The 16,931-nt window shown below is 47.5% G+C and overlaps 1 protein-coding gene across 1 annotated transcript in view; it reads left to right on the top strand.

Annotated features, from left to right (window-relative positions):
• Positions 1–14,607: 14,607 nt before the first annotated feature.
• The window catches only part of ITGB5 (integrin subunit beta 5), a 124,301-nt gene continuing 121,977 nt past the window's right edge, over positions 14,608–16,931 (top strand). Inside the window, exon 1 of the mRNA XM_019023742.4 lies at positions 14,608–15,275. Coding sequence (XP_018879287.2) covers positions 15,206–15,275 — 70 coding nt within the window. The 5' untranslated portion in view covers positions 14,608–15,205. The remainder of the gene's footprint in view (positions 15,276–16,931) is intronic.

The following is a 16,931-nucleotide window of genomic DNA, read 5'->3' as shown; positions in this document are numbered from 1 at the left end:
GGTGAAACAACAGGAATGGCCCGCTGCCCTGACAGCGGCAGGTCTTAGCTTCACATTGGGATCCCCTGAGGAGGTATAAAAGTTACTGATGCCTGGGTCCCATTCCAGAGCACATCAGTCTGGGGCAGACCTGAGTCTCAGGAGTATTTAAACTCTCACCTGCACGGTTTTTTGTTTTGTTTTGTTTTGTTTTTTTGTTTTTGACAGAGTCTCCCTCTGTCACCCAGGCTGGAGTGCAGTGGCACGATCATGGCTCATGGCAGCCTCTAACCCCGGCCTCAAGCCATTTTCCCCCCTCAGCCTCTTGAGTAGCTGGGATTCCAGGAGCCACCCGCCACGCCCTCCGCTCCCAGGTGCTTCTAATGTGCGGTGGGGTTTGAGAACCACTGTTTCAGGTCACTGCGTTGGCTAATGGTCCAACTCGAGGTCACATCACATCATTTCCCATTCCTTCCTCCGAGAGTCTAGAAGCCAAGAGTCACATTGTGGACAAGAAGCCTCAGTAAGCTCCAAGTCTCTTTATGGAGAAGGTGACCAGGCATCCAGATTGCATCAACACCAAAACCGTTTGAGGCTGAACTCTTTTGTGCCATTTTGCCCCCAAACCTACCCTGTCCTTCCGCCCCTTTCTGCGGCTGGGCAAATCTCGGGGCCGGTAGGTGGCGCTGTCTCCTATGGCTTGCAGAAAACTCAACTTCCGGCGGGGCGGCGCTTTTAAAAGGCTTTTTTGAAATCATTAACTTTCATTTTATTATTTCTTTTTATCGAGACAGAGTCTCACCCTGTCGCCCAGGCTGGAGTGCAGTGGCGAGATCTCGACTCACTACAACCTCCGCCTCCTGGGATCAAGCGATTCTCCTGCCTCAGCCTCCCGAATAGCTGGGATTACAGGTGCGCACCACCATGCCCGACTAATTTTGTATTTTTAGTAGAGACAGGGTTTCACCATGTTGGCCAAGCTGGTCTTGAACCTCTGACCTCAAGTCATCCTACCGCTTTGGCCTCGCAAAGTGCTGGGATTACAGGTGTGAGCCACCGCACCTGACCTTAAAACCATTTACTTTTAATGCACCATTTCTAAATTTCTCCTTGGACTTTTCCTTGGTTGGTCTCTTTATTCCTTGTTGTTGTGCTAGGGAGAAATGAATGTTACGCTGTTTGCTCTTGTTGAGATATTTGCATCATTTTTACCGAATCATTAGAGATCATATATTGTCCTCTTTATTGCTCTTATAATACATAACCATAAGCAATGTTAATGTCATATTAATGGTGCATAAAGTTTGGTACAATTGTTCAGAGAAATCAATGTTTTATTTAGTGGTGATTGTGCAAAATTAAAAAGGAGATAAATCCATTTTCATTGAAAAATTCTTCAGTTAAATAAAAAACAAAATGTCACCCGTGGGAGGTGAGGTGAGTAAGATCTGTCTGGGTTTTCCCTGAGGGTTCTCCGAGAACTCCAGTTTGCCATTAATTGACAATCCACGGTGCAAAAAGCAAGGTTGGAGATTAGGTTGGGGAGAGCCCTGGAAAACATATGGGGGTGTTCTTCTCAGTCTCAGGGCTATGAAATGTGGTGCTTTTATTCAAAGACAGAAGCCTGGGGCAAACCATCAAAGGCCTCATAATTTCTGCAGGCCTGGTAACATTTTTCCTGAGCCCACAATCACGACATGTGGGCCAATAAGGAAATTCTCTGCTACTTCCAGATGAGAGAACCAGTTTGAAAATCAACAACAACAATAATATTTCATACATTACGAAGCACTCCCTATATGCCAGGCACAGTTCTTGTGCCTCACACATATTAACCCCTTTAATTCTCACGATAATTATGAAGTAGGTACTGTTTTCATGCCTGTTCAATAGTAGGGGAAATAGAGGCAAGTAACTAGTCTGCAGTCACATATCTAGGAAGTGACACAGCCAGGATTTAAGCCAGGCAGTCCGACTCCATTGCCTACCTCTCTGTCATTTAATGTTAAAGTATTAACAGAGGTAATATATTTCAATAGTCAGTAGGAACAATGTGACATATATTTGAAGCTGAGAGTGTCCTGTATTTACCAGGACCTGGTGCCAGATGCAAATAGAGTGGTGGATGAAACACAGGCTTCATCGTCCTGGAGCTCACAGGTTAATGGCCTTTATTACCAAAAGTGCAAAACTCTTTCTTTACTTATGTCATTGTTCAAATTTCATAAAGTATTCTCATATTCTCTCCAGTAAAGTAACTCATCTAAAACTACCTGCAACATGCCTGCTGCTGCTTTTTTTTTTTTTTTTTTTTTTTTTGAGACAGGGTCTTGCTATGCTGGCAAGGCTGGAGTGCAGTGGCATGATCATGGCTCACTGCAGCCCTGACCTCCTGGGCTCAAGCAACCCTCCCACTTCAGCCTCCTGAGTGGTGGGACCACAGGTGAATGCCACCACACCCAGCTAATTTTTAAAATATTTTGGAGTGATGAAGTCTCACTATGCTGCCCAGGCTGGCTATGAGCCCTGGGCTCAAGTGATCCTCCCACCTTGGCCTCCCAAAGTGCTTGGATTCCAGGTGTGAGCCACCATGCCTGGCCTGCTTCTCATTTATTACCCCAGATATGACTTCCTGTTTGTTTGGGGACCCTCCAGCTTTTCTATCTTGTGTGAAGGCTCTCCATTCTCTAATCAGCTGTGGTGTCCTGCCCTTATGCAGTGATGGGAGGAATCTTGGAGGCTTCTTTCCTTTTGGTGGAAACAATAGCCTCCTGACTGGGTCCAAGTCAAAAATGAATCCCCACTGGACAGCCAGCCCCTTTGCTGCACCTGAACTTCCTGAGGGAAAATCCTCTGTTTTATTTCTTTGCTATGTAAAAAGCCCTCAACAAAATTTATTGAATGTAAAAATTAAGTCCCTATTTCAATGAAGTGGCGTGGCATCCTAGAGCAAAGCGTGTCCTGGAATATGAAAACAAATAAATAGAATCAGGGCTAAGATTTGAAAGCATCTCTTAGCCAGCCCTGAGTAAGGGTCTTTACCATTTTCTTTTTCTTTTTTCTTCTTTTCTTTTTTTCTTTCTTTCTTTTCTTTTCTTTTTTTTTTTTTTTTTTTTTTTTTGAGACAGAGTCTCACTCTTGTCACCCAGGCTGGAATGCAATGGCGCAATCTAGGCTCACTGCAACCTCCGCCTCCCTGGTTCAAGTGATTCTCCTGCCTCAGCCTCCCAAGTAGCTGGGATTACAGGCATTCGCCACTTCTCTGGCTAATTTTTGTATTTTTAGTAGAGACAGGGTTTCACCACGTTAGTCAGGCTGGTCTCGAACTCCTGACCTCAGGTGATCCGCCTGCCTCGGCCTCCCAAAGTGCTGGGATTACAGGTGTGAGCCAGTGCGCCCGGCCTTTTTTTTTTTTTTTTTTTTTTTTAAGACATGGGGTTTTGTGGTTTTGCTGTGTTGACCAGGCTGGTCTCAAACTCCTGGCTTCAAGTGATCCTCCTGCTTCAACCTCCCAAAGTGCTGTCATTTTCTTTTCTTTTCTTTTCTTTTTTTTTTTGAGACGGAGTCTCGCTGTGTCGCCTAGGCTGGAGTGCAATTGCACAATCTCGGCTCACTGCAAACTGCCTCCCGGGTTCACGCCATTCTCCTGCCTCAGCCTCCCGAGTAGCTGGGACTACAGGTGCCTGCCACCACGCCTGGCTATTTTTTTTGTATTTTTGGTAGAGACGGGGTTTCACTGTGTTAGCCAGGATGGTCTGGATCTCCTGACCTCGTGATCCGCCTGCCTCGGCCTCCCAAAGTGCTGGGATTACAGGCGTGAGCCACCGCGCCCGGCTGTCATTTTCTTAATGAAGAGAATTAACTTACATGATATCCTCTAAATGGTACATAAGTCTCATTCCATAATAGAGTATCTGTCATTTTTAACTAATCATTTTTTGCTGCTGTTATCCACAGTCTCAAGTTAAAAAAAAAAAAAGACCTCAAAGCATCAGTACAAATAGATATTTGGACAATGGACCTCACCTGAATATTCTAATCAAGCCACATCTATTATTGCTCATGTGTCTTCCTGATAAGCCCCCTACCCCTACCCCCATAAAGTGGTGATTCAGATCCTTCCTGTTTTGTTTTCAAGGTCATTACTGCTCTGCATCAATCCAGTAGAAAGCCAAAGAATATGGAGGATTTTGCAAGAGAGATTTTTTTATGAATCAAGTCTGGTATTACTGCACCTCATTTCCCCCCACATCATATTGGCTTAGAACTTGTCACATAACAGCACCCAACACCCCAAGGGAGGCAGGGGAATATAGAAGAGCTACTTGTCTAGGAAGATAGCACTTTGTGAACAGCTCTCTAGTCTCTGTTTCTCTCCCTTCCTTCACCTTACAAAATTTCCTCATCCTTTGAGACCCAGCATAAACACCATTATTTATCCCTAACCCTGGAACAGTATTTGTCACATGGTATACACTCAATAAATACTTGTTGGATAAATGCATCATTCCACAAACATTTAAAAAAAAATTTTCTTTATTTTGTAGAGATGGGGTCTTGCTATGTTGCCTAGGCTGGTCTTGAATCCCTGAGCTCAAGCCCTCCTGCCTCGGCCTCCCAAGTGCTGGGATTACAGGCATGAGCCACTACGCCTAGCCAACAGACACTTTTTTCAGTGCCCACTCTCAGGGAGTTGAGTAATAAGTCAGAGATTAATTACATAAGCAAATAACTTCAACCTCAACTCTTCCAATGGAGGCAAGGACCAAGTTCTGTAAGAACATGAAGGAAGCCAGCTGTGGTGGCTCACACCTGTCATCCCAGTACTTTGGGAGGGCAAGCGGGGAGGATTAATAGAGCCCAGAAGCTCGGGCAACATACTAGGTTGATCAGACTGGGCAACATAGTGAGATCCCACCTCTCCCTCCAAAACAACAATAACAACAAAAACAAACAAAAAAGAAGGACATAGAGGAAAACATTCTGTCAACAGTAGTTCTGGAAGGCTTCACAAAGGAAGCAACATTTGAGTGGGGTATCAAAAGACAAATAGAAGTTTACCAGTCAGAAAAGATCAGGGATAGGGCCTTTGAAGGAAGAAACACAATCTGCAAAGATAAGAATGTATCTGTCTGTGAGGGTGGGAGTAGGGGCCAGGCTCTGAAGGGCTTTGTGAGTTGTGCAATCTGATTCCTGGTCTACTTCAGCATACTTTGATCTTTCAAATATACCTGGTATATGTGCTCTGCCTCCTTTTTCTTTTTAAATTTTTTTTTTTTTTTTTGGTTTTTCTTTTGTAGAGACAAGGTCTCACCATGTTTCCCAGGCTAGTCTTGAACTCCTGGGCTCAAGTGATCCTCTCACCTCAGCTTCCCAAAATGCTGGGATAACAGGCATGAGCCACGTGCATGCTCAGCTTCTTCTTCTCCCTTTTTTTTTTTTTTTTTTTAAGACAAGGTCTCACTCTGTGTCCCAGGGTGGAGTACAGAGTGGTGCAATCATAGCTCACTATAACCTCGAACTCCTGGGCTTAAGCAATTGTTCCACCTCAGCCTCTCAAGTAGCTGGGACAACATGCATGTCATTACTGTGCCTGGCTAATTTTTCATGAGACGAGCTTTCACTATATTGCCCATGCTGGTCTGCTTCAAGCTCCTGGGCTCAAGCAATCCTCCTGCCTTGGCCTCCCAAAGTGCTGGGATTACAGGCATGAGGCACCACACTTAGCCCCCTACATCTTTTTGAGTTGACTAAAGCCAAGTGTGGTCTCTGAAAGGCTCAAGAGTCTGAATGTCTAGTCTAACATAAGAAGAACCCCTAGTGAGCATTGCAGGCATCATGTTTTATATTATGGTCTCTGAAATATTGGAGGGGACAGTGATCAATCTCCACTGAAGCTGGAAGAAGAGGAAACTATCAAACGCCCTTGAGTTACAAGGAATGAAGTATTTCCTGATTGATGATTACATAATTGGGGTGGATTCGCTGGGAAGCTGATGGAGGCCTCTTGGGACATCCTTTAAAGAGGAAAGGTGATCATTTTTAGAGTCCACCCGTAAGACAGGCCCTCATAGTCTTCCCACATAAAGAACACGTTCAAACAGGCATTCCATCTTCTATGTAAGCACAGTGCTTTTTTGTAGAACAATTTTTAGTCGGCATATCAGGTTATGTAAAGTAGAGCCTGCTGCCAAGTGCGGAACACATTTGGCTTTGCAAGTGGTAATTATAGAGCCAGCTCTGGCAGGGACCAGGCCCTTCACTTTCCAGATGAGCAAACTGAGGTCCAGAGGGTGGCAGGCAGTTGCACGGTTGCTCAGCTAGTTGATGGCAATGAGGACTGGAACTCAATTCTTCTGATCCTGGGCCCAGATTTCTCATTTTCCTCCACCAGCAATTGAATATGAGGGGCCGTATTCTACAAAAGGGGCATCAGCTACTGCAAACAGGTGAAAGCTGGGTCCTGGGCTGGTGGCTGATGGCTGAGCCATGGCTTCTTGTGTACCTGGTCCTTGAGCAGCTGCTCAGCCTCCATTCCCCACCCCAGCCCCAAACATGACACCCCAAGAAGGGTAGGGGTCCAGAAGCTTGTCCCATCTTTTGAAAGGCTGCCGAACTGCTAGCTAAGCACAGTTTTAAAGGCCACTAGTATACCTAAGACAAGGTAAAGGTGAGAGGCATGATGGTTCACGCCTGTAATCCCAGCACTTTGGGAGGCCAGGGGCAGGAGGATTGCTTGAGCCCAGGAGTTCAAGACCAGCATGAGCAACATAGGGGACCCCTGTCTCTATAAAAAATAAAATAATTAGTCTGGTGTGGTGGTGCCCACGTGGGCCCAGCTACTTCAGAGGCTGAGGCAGGAGGATTGCTGGAGTCCACGAGGTTGAGGCTGTAGTGAGCTATGATGGTGCCACTGCACTCCAATCTGGGCAACAGCGTGAGACCCTGTCTCAAAAGAAAAGGAATTCCAAGAAAGTGGTGCCGAGGTGGCTGAGGAATAATGCTGGCTCAGCTTCCAAGAGTGTTCCCATGTACTGGTTCTTCCATCTTCAGGTATCTCTGTCCTTGCTTGGAGCTGTGATATTCTGGGCCTTCTGTCTTATCACTCCACTCCTATAGCATTTCTCCCCAAGCCACATCTGTGTAGAACAAGCTTGTTCAACCTGTGGCCTGTGGGCCACATGAGGCCCAGGATGGCTTTGAATGTGGCCCAACACAAATTCGTAAACTTTCTTAAAACATTGTAAGATTTGGGGGAGAGGGGGGATTTTTTTTTTTAAGCTCATCAGCTATCGTTCGTATTAGTGTATTTTATGTGTGGCCCAAGACTTCTTCTTCCAATGTGGCCCAGGGAAGCCAAAAGATTGGACACCCCTGGTGTAGACCATACCTGTTCTGTGTCTCTTCTCCATCTCCTGCCTACTCCTTTATTACTGGCATTTACTCAAGAAGTCTCTAAACATGATTGGTTTAAAATATAGTGTGTGTGTTTATGTGTATTTGTATTCATTCATTCTACTTTTTACTGAAATAACTGGAAAGGAATCTATGCCCTTTAGGTGATATGAGAAAACGTCCAGGAAAAGAGGAACGCATTGTGATTGCCTTGCTCCCGCGGAAAGAGGGCATTTAGAGAAAGAATCCAGGAGAGTTTCCTCCATGTCTAAGCTCTACTGATAATCTTAAAGAAAATTTTACATAAGCAATATCTGATGTGAAAAAAAAAATAAAACAAGCATGGCCAACTTAATTGGAAAATGCTGGGGCCGGGGCCAGGCCCGGTGGCTCACGCCTGTAATCCCAGCACTTTGGGAGGCCGCAACGGACGGATCTCAAGGTCAGGAGATTGAGACCATCCTGGTTAACACGGTGAATCCCTGTCTCTACTAAAAATACAAAAAATTAGCCGGGCATGGTGGTGGGCGCCTGTAGTCCCAGCTACTGGGGGAGGCTGAGGCAGGAGAATGGCATGAACCTGGGAGGCGGAGCTTGCAGTGAGCCGAGATCGCGCCACTGCACTCCAGCCTGGGTGACAGAGCGAGACTCTGTCTCAAAAAAAAAAAAAAAAAAAGAAAAATATCACAACTTTTACTATAATTTCATTAATGGATTTGTTAACATCGTTCATGAAAGCTGGAAAATATATATTTCCTCTAGAATATATAATTAAAAAGTATTTTCAAAATTAACCTTTCAAAAATTGCCCTCAGAAAGATGTAATAATTAATGAGTATTTTCGGAATTGGTCATTAAATGCTTGTGTGTGCTTCTTAACAGCGTCAGAGAAATATGGCATTTCTATGACTTACAGCTACATCTGCACAGTAAAAGCAACAACACCAAAGAGAAACACCTATCCCTATGTTGAAAATTTCTGTCGAGACTTGTTTGGTACTCCGTTTCTCAACGTGAAATTCCACCCCCCTCGCACTTGGCAATGACCACTATGCACATGCTGAACCTAAAAATAAGCCATCAAATAAAAATTACTGAGATCTACTATATGCCAGTTACCATAATAGGCTATTTTCACTAACAGGGAACCCAGTGTGCCCCTGGACTTGTCACCTGCTTGTCTCCCATGTTCATCCATCATCTAGGTGTCATTTTTGGGTCTGCCCTCAGTAGTCCCTTATTGGCTGTGAACTCTGAGAGCTGGCACAGGGATTACTTTTTCCTAACCAGGACCATGGTGGACAGGGAAAGAAAAACTTATGACAGAGCATTTTCCTATAAAAAGGAATATAATTTGGTATTTTTCAAATAAAAAGTTAATCATTTTAATTTTATTTTATTTTGAGACAAAGTGTCACTCTGTTGTCCAGACTGGAGTGCAGGGGTGCGATCTTGGCTCACTGCAACCTTCACCTCCTAGATTCAAGCAACTATCATACCTCAGCCTCCTGAGTAGCTAGGATTACAGGAGCACGCCACCACATCCAGCTAATTTTTGTATTTTTAGTAGAGATGGGTTTTCACCATGTTGGCCAGGCAGGTCTCGAACTCCTGACCTCTGGTGATCTTCCTGCCTTGGCCTTCCAAAGTGCTGGGATTACAGGCATGAGACACCACCACACCCAGCCTAAAAAGTTAATCTTAACATTAAAGAAAATTGTATACATGTGTCATAGGCCTATCAATCTCTACAAAAGAGTCACCAGAGTCACTCATTTCTTGCAGTATGGTAAATCCTAGGCATGACTACTAAAAGCAGAGTAAATTAAGTGCCTTATCTAAACTAACAGGTATACTGTAGGATAGTCGTTTTTCTGCCCCGAACTCTTTTTCTCCCTGCATGTTAAATTACAGGTATGCCTCAGTAAAATATTTCTGACTTGGATTAAAATTGAATTGCCCAACATAACAAGTCACTTTGGGAGTTGGTAAATCTGAATTGTGAAACAGGAAACTTAACGAATCTGATTTTTAAGTTTTTTTATTTATTTTTACGGGTAAAATAGACATAACATAAAATTTACCATTTTAACTTTTTTTTTTTTTTTTTTTTTTTTTTTTTTTTTTTTTTTTTTTTTACAGAGGCTCCCTCTGTCACCCAGGCTGGAGTGCAATGGCACAATCATGGCTCACCACAGCCTCGACCTCCTGTGCTCAAGCGATCCTCCCACCTCAGCCTCCTGAGTAGCTGGGACTACAGGCACTTGGCACAGTGCTAATTTTTTTTTTTTTTTTTTTTAAATAGAGATGGGATTTCACCATGTTGCCCAGGCTGGTCTCGAACTCCTGGGCTCAAGCAATCCACCCCCGCCCCCTTCCTCCCAAAGTGCTGGGATTATAGGTGTGAGCGACCACACCTGGCCCATTTTAACCATTTTTAAGTTTACCATTCAGTGGCATTAAGTACATTCACCATGTTTTGCAATTATTACTCCCATCTATTTCCTGAACTTTTCCATTATCCCAAACTGAGGCCAGGCATGGTGGCTCACTCCTGTAATCCCAGCACTTTGGGAGGCCGAGGCAGGCAGATCACTTGAGGTCAGGAGTTCGAGACCAAACTGAAAGTATTTACACATTAATTTAATTAATTAATTTAATTAATTAATTTAATTAATTTAATTAATACTCTCAATTCTCCTCTCCCTCTAGGGTCTGGTAACCTCTATTCTACCTTCTGTCTCTGAATTTTTCATTCTATGTACTTCATACATAGTATGTGGAATCATACAATATTTTGTCCTTTTCTATATGGCCTATTTCACTTAGCATGTTTTCAAGATTCACCCATGCTGTAATATAACAGAATTTCTTTCCCTCTCTTCCTCACTCCCTCCCTCTTTTCCTTCTTTTTCTTTTCTTTTTTTTTTTTTTTGAGACAGGGCCTCACTGTCTCCCAAGCTGGAGTGCAGTGGTGCAATCATGGCTCATGGCAGCCTCAACTTCCCCAGGCTCAGGTGATCCACCTCAGCCTCCCAAGTAGCTGGGACTACAGGCATGCCACCACACCCAGCTAATTTTTGTATTTTTTTGTAGAGATGGGGTTTCACCATGTTGCCCAGGCTGGTCTCAAACCCTGAGCTCAAGCAATCCTCCTGCCTCGGTCATCCCAAAGTGTTGGGATTACAGGCATGAGCCACTTCTCCCAGCTGCATGTCAGAATGTCAGAATTTCATTTCCTTTTTTTTTTTTTTTTTTGAGGCAGCTATGCACTCTGTTGCATAGCTCACTTTAACCTCCAGCTACAGGGCTCCAACTTGAGGGCTCAAATGATTCTGTCTCCTCAGTCTCCCTATGTTGCTCAGGCCGGTCTTAAACTCCTGGCCTCCAGCAATCGTCCCATCCCGGCCTCCCAAAGTTCTGGGATTATAGGCATGAGCCATTGCAAAGGCCTTCATTTCTTTTAAAGGCTGATAATAGTCCACTATATGTACCTACTACATCCTGTCTTCTGTTCATCTGTTGATGGACACTTGGGTAGTTTCCACCTTTTAGCTATTGTGAATAATGCTGCTATGAAACTTGGTGTACAGGTATCTGTTTGAGTCCCTGCTTTCAATTTTTTGGAGGATATACCCAGAACTAGAGTTGTTGGGTCATATGGTAAGTCTATATTTAATTCTTGAACTCATCATAGTTTAAAACTAACAATAAGAAACATAAAATTTCTCTGGGTTATCCATGCTCAAACCCCATCGTCAAACTGATCCAAAACCAGCAGCCTCCTTTGGGTCCAGAAGCTTAGCAGTGATCAGACATGGAATGTTCCAGAAGTAGCCACAAAGTAAACTGTTCCAGTGGCTGGGGGGGAGTTTTGCCTCGAGGTGAGCAATCAGTGCATACTGAATTTAATGAGTAGATGAAAGTCAAGCATTTGAAGGGCATCTCCACTCTCCAGCTTAATAAAAAAAAAAGAAGAAGAAGGGACAAGAAAAAAGGCATAAACCACAAAGCAAAAGCTCAGAGAAAAGGCATCTCTAAACCAGTTTTAAGATATTGGAGCCTGGATCACTCAGGATTTAGAGCTTATGGCAGGTCTGGGCAAGTTAGGAGCTCAGGAAACCACCAGGTGATAATAGGAGGGGGGCTAATAAGAAGGGAACCAGGGGCAGGTTTGATCACAGAACTTTCCAAGTGCAGTTTAGGTAAGTGGCGGACTGTGTTGGATCTGAGTCTGAGACAGATCAAACTGATATTTCAACAGTTTGTAAAGCACTGGAGTTGGAAGAAGGAAGGTGACACGCAGAAGATCCGCTCCACAGGGCCTAGGCTTAAAGAATGCTAGATGAGGCCGGGCGCGGTGGCTCATGCCCCCAGCACTTTGGGAGGCCGAGGCGGGCGGATCATGAGGTCAGGAGATCCAGACCGTCCTGGCTAACATGGTGAAACCCCGCCTCTACTAAAAAAAAAAAAAAAATCAGCCGGGTGTGGTGGCACACGCCTGTAGTCCCAGCTACTTGGGAGGGCGAGACAGGAGAATTGCTTGAACCTGGGAGGCAGAGGTTGCAGTGAGCTGAGATTGCGCCACTGCACTCCAGCTTGGGCGACAGAGCGAGACTCCGTCTCCAAAAAAAAAAAAGCTAGATAAGTACTAATTTTTATTGTAGTTATTAAGGCAATATTTACCCAGTTTCCAGGACTCCACGCCCCGTCCATCTAATCCATCCTACACTCCCCTGACAGACAAATCTTTTAAAATCACCACTTGGCACGCAACATCTCATAGCTCAAGCTCTTTCAGGGCATTGATTGATTGATTGATTGAGACAGAGTCTCGCTTTGTCGCCCAGGCTGGAGTGGAGTACAGTGGCGCTATCTTGGCTCACTGCAACCTCTACCTCCTGGGTTCAAGCGATTCTCAGGCCTCAGCCTCCAGAGTAGCTGGGATTACAGGCACCCACCACCATGCCCAGCTAATTTTTGTATTTTTAAAAGAGACAGAGTTTCGCCATGTTTAGCCAGGCTCGTCTCGAACTTTGGCCTCAAGCTATCCACCCACCTGGGTCTCCCAAAGTGCTGGAATTACAGACATGAGCCAACGTGCTGGCCCCATTATTTATAATCACTGCCTCTCAAACTGGGATAAGAGTAGCTCCAAGGCCACTGACCTGAGAGACAGGTAGCTCCAAGATAAACCCAGGACAGCTCCTGTAAAATGTTTAGGGACAAGCGTTTTACATCAAAACAAACATGAGGATATTATAGAATATGTTAACCCAAAATATCTGAGACCAGTCTCAGTCAATTTAGAAAGTTTATTTTGCCAAGGTTAAGGATGTGCCAGTGACGGGAAGTCCTGACAATATGTACCCAAGGTGGTCGGGGTTACAGTGTGCTTTTATACGTTTTAGGGAGACATGAGACATCAATCAATATGTGTAAGACGTACATTGGTTTGGTTTTGTAAGGCAGGACAACTTGAAGTGGGGGCTTCCAGGTTAGAAGCAGATAAGAGACAAAAGGTTGCATTCTTTTGGGTCCTTGATCAGCCTTCCACTGAATACACAATTTAGTCTGGCTCAGTGAATCTGCATTTTTACATAAACAACAGGCCAGAGGGAGCAATCAGGTATTCATTTGTCTCAGGTGAGCCTCAGAGGGATGACTTTGAGTTCTGTCTGTCCTTTGTCCAAAAGGAATTTCCTGTGGGTAAATTGTGAAGGAGGTATGTAGCTTCTTAGCTATCTTATTTAGAAATAAAATGGGAGGCAGGCTTGCCTGACACGGTTCCCAGCTTGATTTTTCTCCTGGCTTAGTGATTTGGGGGCCCTGAGGTTTATTTTCCTTTCACAAATACTATAAAGGAGTTTGCTATGGACTGCTGCATCTTTGCCCCCAGGCACACTATATTGTACTTCAAGAAGTTTACTTCCTCAGGCATTGAGGCACCACTTTGTTAGAGTTTGGGAGGAGGCCAAGAAATAAAGGTTAACATCCAAACTCCTTGAGCTGGGCAGTTGGGACAGTTTTCCACTGGGCCCTCCAAGCCATTCTTCCACCAGGTCCCTGGCCTGCAAAGGTGAGACCCTTTTGTTCTTTCCCCCTTACTGCTTCAGTTTTAGCCAAGCCATGCTGCACTTTTGAACGAGGCATCCCAGCTGTCACTTCCTCCAGCAGTTAACCCCTCTGTCCCTCGGTTTCCTCAACTGGATAACAGTAGGGTTGTCGGAGGATGAAATGAGTTAATATGGGTAAAGGACTTAGAACAGTGCCTGGCTGGCAGTGTGCTCTCTGTACTTGGTAGGTATTCTATCGTTATTTTCCCCTACCTGAATGTCGCCTCTTCTGTTGCCTATCAACCACTCCACTCTAAACGCAGTTGTAGCGAATCCAAGCCCAAGGCATCCTTTGCTGCACCATCTGAGGAAGACCCCACCCCACTCCTTATTGGCTAGTTCAGATCCAGCTCATATGTAAATGATAAGATGAAAGCCTGAGCATATGTTTTTGAGTCTATCAGTTTGATCATGGAAACTGACAGATTATCAGTAAGGACAACGAAATATAGAGGCATATTGGCCAGTCTCAAATCCTTGAAAGGTGCAAATGTTAAAAAGTGAAAAGTGGGCCGGGCGCGGTGGCTTGCACCTGTAATCTCAGCACTTTAGGAGGCAGACACAGGAGGATTGCTTGAGCCTAGGAGTTCAAGACTAACCTGAGCAACACAGCGAGACCCCCATCTCTACAAAACATGTAAAAATTGTCCGGGTGTGGTGGCGCGCGCCTGTAGTCCCAGTTACTCAGGAGGCTAAGGTGGAGGAACCTTTGAGCCCAGGAGGTCCAGGCTGCAGTGAGCCGAGACTGGGCCACTGCACTCCAGCCTGAGTGAGAGCAAGACGCTGTCTCAAAAAAAAAAAGAAAAAGAAATGTAGGTTTTACCCGTGCCTCCACGCCCCACCATGCCCTCCCTTGCTCATCCAGAAGTCGCTTTGCGGTTCCACGCGCGGGCGTCTACGTCCCATCTCAGGCCGCCGGCAGTGAGGCTTTGGGAGGATGAGGTGGTACCGGCACGACCCCCGTACCTGCTCTACCTCTCGCAGCCTAGCAACCGCCTTTGGCCCAAGTAATCTCGGCTCGCCTAGTGCAGCGTGCCCCGCCCCTTTCCCGTGGCGACGGGCGGCTAAGCAACGGGAGCGGGCTCTACTCAGTGGTTTCGAGACCCCACTCCCCAAGTGAGTCGCAAGCGACTTCCACCTGGGCCCGTAGGGCCTCCGCGTCCCGGGCCGGTCCCCGCACAGGGCGGAGCTGGCCCGGCCCGCAGCTCGCCCCGCCCCGCCTCGCCGTAAGCTGACCGTGTGGCGGCCGGGCGGGGGCCTGGCAGGGGAGAGAAGGGGAGGAGAAAGGAGAGGAGGAAAGTGGAGCCTGGTGGGCCGGAGGGAGGAAGGGAAGGGGCGGAGGCCAGAGGCAGAGTGTGCCGGCGCGCGGGGGAGCCTCGGCGCAGGGCGCGTCTCGGAGCCCAAGTCGCGGCCGCCGAGCGGAGCCAGCCCCTCCCCTACCCGGAGCAGCCCGCTGGGGCCGTCCCGAGCGGCGACACTCCAGGCGTCCCGGCCAGCCAGCCAGGGCAGCCGCGGTCCCGGGACTCGGCCGTGAGCGCTGCGGGACGGATGGTGGCGGCGGGGCGCGGGCCAGCGCGGGCGCCGTGAGCCGGAGCTGCGCGCGGGGCATGCGGCTGCGGCCCCCGGCCCTCGGCCCCCGCTCTCCGGCCCCGGCCCCGACCGCCGGCCCCCGCGGAGTGCAGCGACCGCGCCGCCGCTGAGGGAGGCGCCCCACCATGCCGCGGGCCCCGGCGCCGCTGTACGCCTGCCTCCTGGGGCTCTGCGCGCTCCTGCCCCGGCTCGCAGGTAAGCCGCGCCGCCCACGGCGCCCAGAGAAACTTTGTCGCGCACTCAGCCGCGGGCGGGCGTCTCGGAGGGGCGGGGAGCGCAGGCGGTGCCTGAGGGCGGAGGGCGCCTTCGGGGCACTCCCTGGTGGGCCAGTCGCGGGGGGACAGCCCCGCGGGGCGCTCCCCGCGCGCAGCCCCGCCGGGCTGTCGTGAGTCTCCTGTTCCCTCCGGGGCTGAGGAGGAGCTTCCCTTCCTGTGTAAACAGCCTGGCCGGCCTGCTGACCTAGCCCGCCGGCGCCCGCGCCCAGGGCACGGGGAGGACCGCCGCCAGCCCTGCCTTGGGGCCCGGGCTCTCCGTTGGCGGGCACAAAGCGGTCCTTGTGGCCGGGCGGGAGCGGGCGGGCTCCTGGGGGGATGCCGTCGGTGCCCTGTTCCCGGAGAAGCAAGGGAGTCTCGAAACCCCAGCCAAAGCCCGGGGCCACCTCCACTCCGGAGGGCTCGCCTCCTGGAACGGCGGGTGCACAGGGCCCACAGCGAATCCTGGAGTTCGCTGCGCCTAGGCTAGCCGCCTGCCTTTGAAGATGCAGCCCCCACCCTCCCCGCCCCCCGCCTGCTTCCTCCTCGCCTAGGCCACCGCAAACCCGAGGGGGCACCCGCGTCCCAAACCACAGCCCCACCTGGGACTTCCCTATTAAATTCCTTCTGCCCGACTTTATCCCGCGATTTGCACACGCTCGGAGCCTCACACTCCCCTAACTGTGGAGGATTCTGGAGCAGAGGACAGGGGCTGTGGATTGCCTTAGCCCGACGCTGCGGTGGGCTGGCGGCGTTGCAAGGATCCCTCGGTTACCTGCTCTAACTTTTCAGAGTTGGGAGATGATTGGACGTGGTAGTTCGGAGGCCCTCGAGGAAGGATGCACTTGTTTGGGATGCGGACTTTCTCCTTTCTTTTAGGAAATAATAGTGCTCTATTAACTTTCAAGCCGGAGATACTTGATTGCTCTTGTGAGCCAAGTGGTTGCCTGGCTGCCCGAAGGGAGGACTGTTCCCCCACGGTGTCTCATTTACATGAAGGCAGTGGAGGTTTAGGTTTAAGAGCGGAGGAGGGGTCTGAGCAAACAATAACTTCGTTCAGACCCTAATTCAAACTTAATACTGTAGCAAGGTTTTTGGTTTTTGTTTTAAATGGGAAAATAATCACTCCAGAGCTTGGAGAGTAGATGAGTGGATTCCAAACACCCATCCAGCAGCCAGTGCCCATCACGGATATTTTCATGGGTCCCTAGGGAAAGCGAGGAGCAGGAAGATGTAGCCTGCATCACACAGGAATGTATTGTTGTCAACGCTCCCCTGTTCCACAAGGACTTTCCTTTAGTTTGAAATTAGGCACTTTTTCTTTTTTTGGTGGGAACATTTTCTTTTAATACTTCTTAATAATATTAGTAGTTTTTAATTTTGGCAAAATAAGAAAATCTGACAACCCTATGTTAAGCTCCCCTTCTCTTTTTCTGTTTGTTTCTTTTGTTTTGTTTTTAAATCTTAGTTTTTTTTGAAATCCAAAAGTTTGGAAACTGCCAAAGGAGATGGCTTTTAAGTTCCTTTCCAGCTTGACATTCTGTAATTCTGACAAACAGAATTATAATAATAATTTCTAGTTGCAAATACTTTTTTTTTT

The sequence above is a fragment of the Gorilla gorilla genome, chromosome 2 (assembly GCF_029281585.2).
Source record: "Gorilla gorilla gorilla isolate KB3781 chromosome 2, NHGRI_mGorGor1-v2.1_pri, whole genome shotgun sequence".
In the NCBI taxonomy this organism is placed as follows: Eukaryota; Metazoa; Chordata; class Mammalia; order Primates; family Hominidae; genus Gorilla; species Gorilla gorilla.
The sequence above is the reverse complement of the archived record's forward strand: the minus strand, read 5'-3'. Positions and strand labels throughout refer to the sequence as shown.